Source organism: Motacilla alba, chromosome 9 (genome assembly GCF_015832195.1).
Source record: "Motacilla alba alba isolate MOTALB_02 chromosome 9, Motacilla_alba_V1.0_pri, whole genome shotgun sequence".
In the NCBI taxonomy this organism is placed as follows: domain Eukaryota; kingdom Metazoa; phylum Chordata; class Aves; order Passeriformes; family Motacillidae; genus Motacilla; species Motacilla alba.
Window position 1 is genome coordinate 6,531,618 of NC_052024.1, and position 13,323 is coordinate 6,544,940.

The 13,323-nt window shown below is 43.5% G+C and overlaps 1 protein-coding gene across 3 annotated transcripts in view; it reads left to right on the top strand.

Annotated features, from left to right (window-relative positions):
- Positions 1–6,149, top strand: part of INPP5D (inositol polyphosphate-5-phosphatase D) — a 54,992-nt gene extending 48,843 nt beyond the window's left edge. For 2 of the 3 annotated variants that reach the window (XM_038145976.1, XM_038145975.1), the window contains 4 exons: positions 625–718; positions 952–1,059; positions 1,571–1,840; positions 3,792–4,404. In XM_038145976.1, the coding sequence (XP_038001904.1) occupies positions 625–718; positions 952–1,059; positions 1,571–1,840; positions 3,792–4,389 (1,070 nt within the window). In that variant the 3' untranslated portion in view covers positions 4,390–4,404. Of the gene's footprint in view, positions 1–624; positions 719–951; positions 1,060–1,570; positions 1,841–3,791; positions 4,405–5,094 lie in introns of those variants that run through there. The other variant, XM_038145977.1, reaches the window with a different exon arrangement.
- Positions 6,150–13,323: the final 7,174 nt, after the last annotated feature.

Genomic DNA, 13,323 nt, shown 5'->3' on the forward strand with positions numbered 1-13,323 from the left:
ATGCTTTTGATGCTGAGTGCAAGGAGGTGTGAGTATGGTTAGCTCTCAGGAGCATGCCTGTACTCTTTCAGGAAGACAGAACAATTGGACTCCATGGGGTTTTTCATCATTCAAGTAAATTCAGCAGACTGAGAGAGCCCCCTGTCTGTCACCCGCACTGGTTTTATTTAATGGGGATCCCTTACTTCCACTTGGCACACTCCATGCCAAGCTCTCCCTGCTCCAGTCATCCTGGGGAGCAAAGAGTATGTCAGGCTCTCAATGAGCAGTTTCTTAGCTAGAAGATCACAAACTTTGCTTTTTTCACCTTGCTATCTGTTGTTCTCATTCAGAATACAGAAGCAGCCATTCACAATTATTCATGATATTTACAATTATTCTCAATGGTATAATGACTGTATATGGCTGTTTGGTGGGTCATAACCTTTGTATTTCAAGACACATTTCTTCCTCTGTCAACAAGACATGACATGTATTAGTGGGTAGTTGAAAACATAACAGCAACAACAGTTTAAAACTGTTCATCACTCTGATGGACAAAAAAAGATGCCTTAATGAACATGGGAACACAGAAAACTTGAGCAGACAGACTCTGGAGATATGTGTGCCCCTTCCTTCCTTCAGATTTTGTCAAGATTGAACGTGATGAAATCACTGGTCAGAAACCAAAGAACATCAGCAGTTTAGAGCCTAACAAAGACTGGGATCTGGCTAACAGGTAAAGGGCAAGTGGGTAAGTCAGCTCCAGGAAAATGGTTGGCGCCATAAACGCAAAGTTGGGCTTGCTGTGGGAGCAGCATCAACAGGTGTGCTGAGCCCTGGGAAGCTGCTTTGTGGCTTTCTGGTCAGGACTGGTCAATGCTCCTGTGCCCAAAGCTTCAAAAGCTGAGAATGCATTAGCCAGAGTGGGTCCCTGAACCCTCTTAAAAAAGACCCTTTTATTTCCAACAGAAAGTCAAAATCTACTCATCTGATGGCCAGAGAGGCAGCAGCCATTGCTCGCTACTGGGGGAGTGCTGTCACTTCTCCAGACAGCCTAGGAAAGGAGGATATTTTACGGTAACCTTGCCACCTTACCTCTGACAGCTTGGGGTGGGAAGATGTGCTCAAACTGCCTGGCTTTTCCTTTCCAAGAGTCATAGCATGAGTCTGAGTAAGGCTGTCCTTTCACCCATTTTCACTGGGGCTTTTCCTTGCAGGCAGCTTCTGGCTGGGCCCAGAAACCTATGACAGCCCCTACATGTGGCTACAGAAGCTGAGTGCTCTCTGCAGCCTGGAAAGGGAAGCATCTGCTACAGCCACAGGAGCTATTTTGGGGGTGGGGGAGGTTGTCTTGACCCAGCTGCTTCCTCTCCAGTGACCAAGGGGAGTGTGGCACCAATAGGACTCCCAATTATTCCCTGATTCTGAAGCAACAGTGACCAAAAAAAAAAAAAAAAAGTAAAAAAGCAGGTAGTATTGAATCTAAGCAGTCAGGGGGATCTAACTCCTTTGTAGCTGGCAGTGAGACAAAAAACCCCAAAGGTATTTGTGCATGTGCCTCCCTAACAATATTCCTTCTCTTGAGCAGCTCCACCCCCACAGACATCAGCAACCCCAACTACCTGGGCATGGCTCCCTTCTCTCAGCAGCCATCTGCAACCTGCCAGCTTAAGCAGACACCTTCATCAGAGCAGGCACCTTCCCTCTGGAACTATGAGCAGCAGTCCAAAGAGAACACCTCCCTAATGGGGCAGAGTCACTCATCCTCCACATCACCCTCCTTGTCACCTCTATCTCCAAAACCATCCCTCCAGCCTACAGCAAGCAGAAGCATTTGTAATTGGAGTCAAGAGTACCAGTGAGTGTTTGAGTTTTGCACTGAGGCTGGGCTCCTCTCGCCTGTCATTCTGCACAGTCACTGTTTCATTATCTGTTTAGAGAGTTCAAGGTGCAGCATATTCTTTACATATTTTATCTCTAGAATGGGAAAGATAAGTGAAGGTCACAAGTACAGACCTTCACTTCGTACTCAAAGAAAACTAGTGTAGCAGTTCCTCAGACTTTTGTGAAAGGAAAGCCAAAGACAATGAGTTAAACTTACAATTAAATAATGGAATCTTAGAATCATAGAATGGTTTTGATTGGAATGGACCTTAAAGCTTATCTCATTCCACCACCTGTCATGGGTAGGGACAGGTTCCACTATCCCAGGGTGCTTCAAGCCCTATGCAACCTGCCTTGGATGCTTCCAGGGATGGGGCAGCCACAGCTTCCCTGTGCCAGGGCCTCAGCACCCTTCTTAACATCTAACCTAAATCTCTCCTCTTCTATTTTAAAATATCCCCCTTGTTCTGTCACTATTTGCACTCTCCCTCCTTAGTGTCAGTCCCCTTTAGGCACTGGAAGGTTGCAGTGAAGACTCCTTGGAGTCTTCTCCCGACTGAACAACCTGTTGTCTGAACCTGATATATGTAGGTTTAATTCTCTACCAGAAGAAGAGACGGAGAAGTTTACAAAGTTGACTGTCATAACAAAGAAGAAAAGGGGGGAGTGTGGCATAGATCCTTCCCCTGGATAGGAAGGAGAGGGCCTTCGTGTGTTACACGTGACGTACTTTCACTGAATTTCTATGGGCATGATACAAATGTCCAGCTGCTGCAGAAGCTAGACTCCATGTACTGCCTCTATCACAAAGCTTGTGCAAAATTTCCATCTGGCAGCTGAAAATATCCCATCCCTTCTCAGCTTAGTGAGGTGACGAGGCTACTTCACCCTAGTGCATGTGTGCAATCCGTGTCCTTGTTGCAGACCTCTTCACAGCCAAGAGACAGCTGCTCTCTGAGCTGGGTTGGAGCTCCCTGGTAAATGGGTGTGGCATTCTGGAAGTCAAAACTCACAGTAGTCAGAGCTGTCAGCACTGCTGGGGTCTGTTCTGTATCTGGCAGTGCTCCATCATGTCTCAGCTCTCTGCTCCAGCATACACTGACTGCCAGAGAAGAGCTTGAGACACAACTCATTTGAAGACACCCAAAGAACATGTGCCACTCACCTCTATTCCACTCTGCTCAGTGATATTGTGGCTGGTTTTTTAAGTACTTTGCAGGTCAAAGCCTGGCCAAATCAGGTCGAGTGACCCAAACCCATAGGACTTGCTGTATGCCATTGCACGGCTGTGCTGTCATTCCAGGCTGTGCTGCAGCTCAAAGGGCTCTGCTGGGAATGCACATGGATTGTCTCACTCTACAGAGCTATTACTCCTACACTGTGCATTTGGGTGCATTAAGGAAATTTATCCCTTCCTTAGGAATACCATGCTGCATTGGTAGCGAGAGGAGATTGACCTAGTTGTAAAATGCCACAGTATGATGTGAGCTCTTATTTTAAGCCTCTAGACTACCATTTCCATCCTCACTGCGAGATATGAAGATTAATATTCAAATTCAGATTTGTGTGTGTCTCAGAGTTATCAAAGGACCTGGCACAGTTTGGCTCAGTAGTTTATCTGTGTTTAAAAAGAAGCCAAACATCACTTTGACAGGACTGTTACCTAGCAGGGAGTTTACACAATGCTATGCATATCTGCTCTCTGCTGTCATGTTACTAATGATTAAACAAAGTAAAACTCACTTCTGTACTCTCTATTAAACACACTTTTGTTCTCTCTCCCCGAGTTTAATTGTTTTCCTGTTGCCTTCAGGCAGTTTAATTTGCTCACGCTCATTTACTATTCATGTCCTCTCTAAATCAGTCAGTGACTGTCTTGCCTGCTCTTCACAAGTCTCCTTTTCACCCTACTTCCATGACTGTAGGCCGCCTGATGTGGGGAAATCCACAGTAGAGCCTGTGCTGCAGGAGGAGGGGCAGCAAAGGCCAGAGATGTTCGAGAACCCACTGTATGGCTCCATGGGCTCCAAGGGCAAGGTGGCCCCCAAGAAAGAGCAGGAATATCCCAAGGCCTTGCGGAAAGAGCAGCTGCCACTGCCTGAGCAGAGCTGTCATCTCACAAAGCCACAGGAGCCTGAGTGCAGCAAGACCTCTGGCAAACAGCCATCACCACCTTTCCTGGTGCCCACACAGCGATTCCGGTCCTATACTTCATCCTGCCAATTGGAAGAAAAGAATACAGGGGAAAAGAGTCAAGGTAAACCAAAGATGACAACACCATTGGAAAACTCGGCACCACTCAAAAAACTCGTGAAGCCATCAAGGGCTGAAGCCAGCCTGAGCATCCAGGGACAGCAGAACAAGCCACCCCTTCCCTCCAAGAGCCGGGCAGTGCTGGACATGCAGAACTCCAAGGGCCGTGATTATCGGGACAGTTCAGAGCTGCCGCACTCCGGGAAGCACCGGATGGAGGAGGGGCCGGTCAGCAGGACAACTACACCGGTGCGTTACTCGAGAGAATGAAGTGGGGTGGGAGATGTCACTGCGACTGGAGAAGTATTGGCTCAGTCACTAAGTCCTCACTCCGTGGTTCCTATCCAAGCTCAGTGCTGTCCCACAAACCTACAGGGCTTGCAGAGCAAGGGGTGCCAGGGACTGTCCTAAAGCAGTATTGCTGCAGAGGATGGCATGTTGTGAAACTATGGCCTTAGCTTTGCAGGAATTTTATCTTCTTCTGGACTGTTTAAGCCTGGTGGTCCACAAGAGGAATGCAAATAGTCAGTACATTGCTATGTCTTGTTTTGGGCATACTGTGCTGTTCCTGAAAGTGGCTGATCCTGGCCAGACGGCACAAATCTGTAGTATTGGGCAATGGATTTGCTTTGCTGTAAGTAATAAACAGATGATTAAAAGTAGTTAGTAGTAAACACTTAGCAACTTAGAACAGTGTGTTCAAAACCATTACTGAACCCTCTACAGAAATAATCAGACATATACTTTCCTGGGCTGGTGGGCTTGTTTGTTGTGGTTTGGTTTAGTTTTTGTTGGGTTTTGGGTTTTTTTCAACATAACATAAGAGCTGTATGAGAAGGAGTAGGGGAGGCCTTAATAAGTGCATTTGGGAGAAAAAGCCCACTTGAGCAGGCTGTAGGATTTCTTCTTTTCCATCTCCATCAAAACTTGTAGAATTGACAATATACAAGCTGATGTCTTCTCTTGTCTCTACAGTGAACATGACACAGCAGCTGGTGGTACTCTAGGAGGAATCCTGATTGGAAGAACGATGGAGACTACTGCTTTGTTCACACTGATGTCCTCTAGTCTGGTTCTAAAAAAGACTGAGGAATTTTATTTTTGAGGGTGCAGCCCTCCCTGTGATTATGAAAATGTTCTAGCTGAGAAGCTTATCCTGTGTTGCTCAGACCAAGAGGGCCAGGACCACAACATCAAATGCAAGTTATTCTTTTGAGTGTCACTTTGGTACTTCCATGTAAAGGTGGGTGGCCAAGTACATGCATTAGTAAATGTTTTGGAAAAGAAGATGGTACGGTACAAGGACTAGGAGATTAAAAGGGTGCATTGAAAAAAAAACCCTTCCTACAAAAGCAAGATTTCTATTTTGTGCTACAGGATTCCTATTAAAGAGTGATATGTAAAAGAAAGCATCTTAAAAGCGGTACAGCTCCAAAAGCATGTCCTATCCATGGAGCAAGGAGGTCAGGGAGGGTGGGGAAAGAGTCTGAATAGCAGATCCTGATGCAGGTCACACACCCTCAGTGGAGCCAGCCTTGCCTGGAGCTGGGGGCTGCATCCCTGCACCACCCAGGGGACACAGAAAGTGAGGGCCAGCCCATGGCACTGCGGCTCCTTTTCCTTCAAGCAGGCCCTGCTTTGATACCCTAACAAACAGAGGGAAACACCAGAACCACAGGCAAAAACAGGGGAAGAGGAAGGGCCCATGGGAGCCCAGGAGTAAAACTGCCTGGAGGGGCAGATAGCAGCACCCCAGCCTGCCTGGCAGCAAGCACTCTGCTTTGGAGTGCACTGGCCAGCTGGTTTTGGAGCATTCTTAATAGACTAATGCTGACCTTCCTGTACACTTTTGTTCATTGACTGAGAATAACGTTAACATACTTGTAATTTCTGTTATATTCGTGTTAAGTATTAATGCTGTGGTTACTATTAGACTAAGCCTGTTGTGACTTAATCACTGTTATTATTTCCATGTTGATTACTTAAAAAATAATAAAATAGTCACCTTCCTGGTCATTCTTTATTGAAAATTCAGAACTGCCTGTCACATGATTCAGCTTTTGGTGGGTGTTACACCATCTCAGTGACAGTAGTCCGTGCCCAGAGAAAACACCAAAGGCACCAAGGAGAGCAGGGAAGGTGTGACATGGACGACTGAGAATGCATCCGTCTGTCTGCACAGACCTTCTGTGGATATAGCTGCTTTGAAAACTGCAGGACCTGTTAGCAGGTACAGTTACTAATTGTGTGAGTGTAGAAAAAGTACAGTAATTTTACTGGAGGAGAAGAGGCCAAGCACAGGCTTGTGAGATTGGGTGGAAGAGGACAACCTGTAGGTAGAAACCTTTCAAGAAGAGATGATTTTTTGCTATGCAGGTTGGAGTTTAAGGCATCATTACTGAAGTACCTGGCTCTACAACCTACAAACCAGCAAGAGAGACCATGAGCTTACACTCCTCTTGCTTTATTCAGCAGAATCCTCTCTGTGTAATTGCCATAATTCAGCAGCCATAGTATTTTGCTGGCCCTGAGGAGCACTTCACTTTCCCAGGTTGCAGAGGAACTTGTGTGGCCACCGAGTAAAACCACCCTGGAGCAGGTGAGCTTTCTGTCTAATACAAAGAGTTAGATGGGCTGTGTTCTTCTATGTATGGAGATGGAAATGGAAAAAAAAATTATCTTCTCAACAATGAGACAAGCTCAGATTTTTTTTTTTGTTTTATCCCTGACTCCCTAAACTGTAAAAAATAAAATATATTCCCCTAAGCTTAGAAACTAAAAGCTGGTTATAAAACAAATATAGCTTCCCATGTAAACATTCTCCTAATTGAGAATGCCACTTAAATTGTGCACAGATTTGCAGACAAACAGATTTTGAGAACACTGGACTTGCTAAGGCATAAAAATCCATCCAGGTACTTAATTTGGCCTGTCCTTTCAAAAGGCATGTTGCTGGGGAAGAAAAGCAGCTCTCTTCAAAGTTTCCAGCAGAAAAAAAATAAATTCCTATTCCTATGCTAAAAATGGATTGCCTACCCACTTGGGGTTCCAAAGACAATCTGATGGAATGGTGGCAAACGCCGCCAGGCTTTGTGCAAGTGGACAGTGTTCAAAAGAAGGCTCTGTAAAGAGCTTTCTGAAGCCTCTCTGGATGAGAGTCTTCTCAGGTGAGCAGCTTAGACATGGAGTGGAGAAGTGGGACAAGTGGTGAGACACTACATAGTACTTGTCTCTGTGGCCAGACTGGCTGTGCTTTGAGAGGGTAGAAGGGGTAACAACAGCTGTGGGAGCATGGCAGATGTGAATATCAGAAAGTTGAATTTAACTAATAAGTCTGGTCCTTCTGTTTGTTATATTTAGTTTTTAATTTCTGTCACAAAGCCTCTAAGATGATATCTACTGGTTTTACTGTGCATATCTTGAACCTCTTGAAAGCAGAACTGAACACAAGCTGCTACTTTTTCTGACATCCCTGAGTCTGACTCCCTCTTGCCAAACTAAGCACATTTCTCTACCCTCTCTGCTGTTGTCCAGTTAAGTTGGTACAGGCAGTATGAGCAAAAGACGTAAACTAAAGGATATGAATTGTCCAAAAATGTACTGATTTCCCCCAGATGTATTATCTATCCATAACCTTCCGGAGTCCTTTATTTTAAGTTCTTAAAATAGCTGGAGTCTTTTAGTACTTATTTCCATGGAGACCCAGCTGTCAAAAATGCTTGAAGTTCCCAGCTACAGGATGTTATGTTGCCGAACACAGTAAGTTTTAAGCCCCCCATTTCCTGCCTGCACCTGTTGCACCTCACACCAGTTTCCTTGTCCTCTCAGTGTACAACCACCACAGGGCACCTTTAAGCCTTTTCCTAAGATGTTGTGGGTGACACATTTTCTTCCTGATAAAGGTATGGTCTTAGAGAAAATGGCTCAAGAAAGAGGAAAAACAGAAGGAAAGCCAAATTAAGGTGAGCTACTCACTCCAAAATAGCAGGGGGATAATTTTAATGTTAGAAAGTTTGTTGCTTAAGCCTGTAATCTACTGGGACCAAGCATCCTTTTTCTGTACAGCTTAAAACTAACCATTTAGTCAGTATCCTCCCACTTGGTTTTAAAATGAAAGGTTTGCTAAAATTTTACGACATTTTTCTGTTGTCCCTGTGATAATACTATAGTAGTCCATGTGGTTGAAGGGATGCATTGTCCAGAAATTAATTGATTCACCCCCACACCAAGCTCCTTATTTTTATAACATTGTGAATGCTCAGATATTTGTGTGTGAATAAACAGTGGGTGTCAGGACTAAATGACCAAGGTGACGCAAACAATTCCCAGAGACCTCCTAACCAGTATCAGCAGATGGACTGGAAATAGACAATCCAATCCAAACAGACAATTGCTTTTATTTCTGTCATCTCTTCCTGAGAGAAATCGACACTTTCCCCTGTGGGACATTTGCCAACAAGGCTCTGTCCCTGCTGTCATTTGTGATGTTCCTTGCTGATAACACAGATCAGAGGTGCAGCCAGTGGGCTGGGCTTGGGGAAGTGATGGGTGCTGCAAAGCCTCTCCATCATCAGCTGCATCTGTGTGGTGCTGCATCATGTGGTTGAGGTTGAAGTATTTAGTGACAGGGTCAATGGCTTTGCCTGTTCTCTGTGCCCAGCTGGCACTGTCTCGCATGCTGGTCACACCTGCCACCAAAGGGCTGCTGCAGTCCCCAGTGCATTCCTGCAAGGCATATGGAAGGATTCGTTATACAAGTGCTAGAGAATAATCCAAATACTCCTTTCAATGTGCAGGAAAGGTGTTAGCTGCAGAGGTACGAGATGTTCTTTCTAAATATATATGTAAGCAAACATCAAGTTATTACTCACATGAATATGAAAAAGATCCTCCTAACTCTACAGTGTGTGCATGGTGTTGTTTCAAATGAGGCTTCTAATAAGAAGTATTTTAAGATTGTATTTGTGTTAAACTACTGAAGTTTCTCAGAAATTCTTTCAGAGTTTAATCCCAGGTTGACAGACGAGTGAGATTTCTTTTTGCCTACTGTAATTTGCTATATTTTTTCTGCATTATCTTATTATGTATCATCACAAAGCATTATCTCATTATGCATCACCAAATTTCCCTGAACTTCTGTTCTCAGTTCATTACCATTATTCAGTTTCATTAATTTTATTTGCAGATAATCTTTGCTCTAGCTCCCAAGTCAGCTAAACTAAAGGATACTTCAATGTACCCTTTTAGATCAAAACTGACATTCTTCTGTAGCTCTCAGAAAACTGTAATCAGAACTGTTTTACAAACCCCAGTATTACAGAAGCCATCACAAAAACCAGACACGGGTCTACTGAATGTGGTGCTTGGACTGGAGAATTTCCAGAGGCCCATCCAAACTCAGCTATTCCACACTTGTGTGGTTCTATTTAACTGAGACTGTTGTGTGCCAGGGATGGTAATCTGCTACACATTACAGTTATTATTAACACTTTACTGCATTTTTTCCCAAGGTCTGGTCTAGATTACATAGAAAACAAATTATTCTCTCCTATCATGAAGTATTAGATTATATCATAACTAATAAAGATGGCACAGAACAGGGCAGTAAATGTTGGGCTGGAGAGAGAATGCATGGATGGAAAGGGATGAAGGTGTCCAGTAATATGCAGAATGGTTACAGAAAGGCAACTAACAAAGACTGTGTGGAAGGAGAGGGAACCCAACAGAAGGGAGGTGGGTAAAAGCTCTCTCTCATAGAAACAGGTTAGTCAAGGGAAGAAAGTAAAGGTAGCAAAGAGATTGGAAAAGAAAAAGAGACCTTTGCAACAGAAAGGATAGAGAATTAACACAGAATTTGTGTCTATGCCATACTTCACAGTAATTTGCATCTTGACATTATGACTTGAAGTACAAAGAAAATGACCAGGTGTGGGACATGTTCCCTCTTTTCAAAGGTAAACTGAAGATCCAAAACAAAGCTGAATTTGAAAATGGTGTTTTGAGCATAACTTTGGGAAGAACACTGGTGATCAGTATCTTCCCAGGAAATTAGCATTTCTGGTTCCCAGTCAGGAAGCAGTGAAGGAAGTAAGTGAATCTGAGCCCCAAGCTTCAAGGAAACATCCCATCAGAACCTGCTCCACTCACCTTGGAGCAAGGATCTGTTCTGTCATCTGAGTGTCATTTACAACACAGTCAGCTCAGAATCAGAACTGGGCGGGAGGGGGCCCTGATGGGACCCTGCAGTCCATTCACCACACCAGCAAAGATTAAACTACAAAACTCTTCACCATGTTTTCAAGTGGCCTTATAATCCTCCAGCAGATTCTCATCTGCCTCAAGCAGCCTGTTTTGAGCTTCACCAGCTTTCACCAGTCCTTCCTCATCTCTAGCAGCCATTTTTGGGTTAACTTTAGGCCCTTTCAGTGTAATCCTGTCCCATATGAACAAGCAGATCAGGGCATTGTCTTAATTTTCTGACATGCATATTTACACAGTGCTGTCATGTTTCCCACATGTCTTATCCTTGTTAGGGTAAACAATTCCAACTGTCCAAGTCGTTCTTCTGGATCAAATCTCCTATACACACTTATCATTCCTGCTGGGCTACTTTGACATTCTCAGTTCTTCTGAAATGTGCTGGTAAAGCTGGACACATCTCCACCAGAAGTCCTGCTTTTCCCTCTATGGATATGGAGTGCCAAATTCATTGGAGGCACAGTTTTTGCTTCTTCACTGCAGAAGTAGCTTTCTGACAATTCTACTAATTTGGTGGTCTGAAATTTTTACTTCTGAATTAGAATGTTGAACAAATTGCCAGATTTTGATGCTGCTGGTGGCAGAAAGGTGCTTCAAGTGAAGAAGGCACTTTCAACCAGAACAAGCTGTTTTGTGACGTGTTCTTACAGTTCTTGTGGATATAAAAGGAGAGCAGGATGACAGATGATGACATGGAGCAGGGATGTGCAATTGGAAAGACTTCCATAAACCTCAGATATATTTAAGAATATTGTATTGCAGTGAGAAAAACATTGTTAGCAGGTACTGTAAAGAAAATCAGGATGTCCTGCCCACTACAGAAATCACAGATTACAGAAAGGTAGACACCTGTAATGTAGTGTGATTTTTATAAATTCAAACATATACAGATGACAATTAATTTAAGTCCTTCCCCTGGAACATTCTAGCAGCTGCTGTAAACAGTAAAACGTGCAATGTTTGATATAATTCATTTATCTAATGCTTGAGGACACGTCTTTTTTTTTTTCCCCATGTCTTTTCTACTAACAGTGATTCTTTTTCCTGCCCTGCTGAAAGAAATAGGGGACAATTATTTTCCCTCCCAGTTTTAATGAGAAAAGCTGCCTCTCAAAAATGAGCTGAAGGATTTTTTTTGGAGGGGCTAAAAAAAAGCAGGGGGTTGGCAGTTTAAACTCAGTGAGGAACTTTGCGGCTGATTATTTCTTAAAGCCAAAGTAAAAGCCTCAGGAGAGGAGTTATTGAGTCTGATCTCTGTATTTTTGTATCTTTGCCTTTCCCTTTTCCTCATGCTTCAGTTGCTTTCCTCTTTCTCTGCAAAGGATAAAGACGTAGAGAAGCAGATTTGACAGGATGAATTTCTCTCAGCACTGCCCTTCAGGAGTTCAGTAACTATAGCTGTAGAATTAGGACTTAACCTTACAGTTTTTATAAACGACCCAGACCCTGAGTGGCAAAGAGTTACAAAAGTTTTATTGAGAACAATAAAAAAATTCACAAAACGAAAGAGACAGTGCTGGGAGTGTGGCCAAACCCAGAGACTCGAGCACAAAATGGCGGCTCCGCCTTTTATAGCCCTGGTGTTGCGTCAGCTTTATGCATATTCATTTTGATTTTACACAGTCCCACCCCATGTCACTCTTTTTGGCACTGATGTAGTTTTGTCACTGTGGTCATCACGGTTATCATTGGATGAAGTTCTACTCCTTTTAAGGTTGTGTCTCAAAGGTTTGGCTGGCAACAGTCTGTCCAGTGTAAACTCACAAATCCACATTAAAACATACAAAACCATCCTCATATCTAGGCCATTGTAACAACATCAACCACTTTATAACATATCATTAATATTAACATTATAATATTTAATATCAATTCATATAATACTCTGTGAAAGCCAATTCCCATGAACTTGTTTCTCACAAAGTTACAGGTAATTTTAAGTTTTTAAACAACTAATTTGATTTTGTGATGTATAAGTAGAATGAAATAGGCTGTGTGCTTACACTTGGCCAAATCAGCTTTACAGAGAATGCACATAACCTCGTGCATTGTGTACTTTCTAAGACAGAGCATGAACTATTATTAACTCAACCAGCAGCACACTCTCCTCCAGTCTAATAATGTAGTGAATCATCTATTTCACGCTGTTACAATTTCATAATTGCATCTTCATTTACTTACTCAAAAGAAAAACAAAGCAATTTAGGCAGTCCAAGACAAAAAACGCATTATGAGCTCTGCCCAGTTTCTAATTAAATTACAATAATATGGTTACCTAACACATTACTTAGGAAGTTAATGTCAGGAAAATCCACAAACGCCAGAGGTTTATGTCCAAAAAGGAGACAGAGGAGCTCTTCAACTTCATGAGAATAAAGGGAGAGAGTCCACCGGGCCACACGCCCGCGGGCTTTTCTCTCTCAAGGCTTCGGAGGCACAGCCTCTCTTTTATCCTGAGCCCCCAGCCACGTGTCCCTCTTCCTTTCCCCATCAGCTGAGCTGCTAGGAAGTTTCAGCCTTCCCAAACCACTTACCTCATATTCTCCCCTTGAACCTGGCATTTTAGCCCAAAGTTCAGCCTTGTGCAGACCCTTGTCTGTTCCAATGAGCCCAAACTGTTTAGACGTTAACACCCATTCCTTCAGCCATGGAATAGTTTGTAAGACATAAGCACACATCTTTCCTCTCATTAAGCAGTTGAAAGTAGAGCAATGGAGTGAGTTGTTATGGATTTTTATATTTGCCAGAGAATGTGTGGCTTTTTCACGAGACTGGCCAGAAGGTGGGAGTGCAGGGAGGGTTTCATAGTAGCTTCTACTGTGTCGCCAATTAGGTAGTTTATCCTAGAAAGTCTCATGCTCCATTTAATTTCACCACCACTCTCCTTGAAGGCTGAGCTAGGGCTGTTCAGGCTCGAGAGGCTCACGCCATCATCCCTGTCTGCCC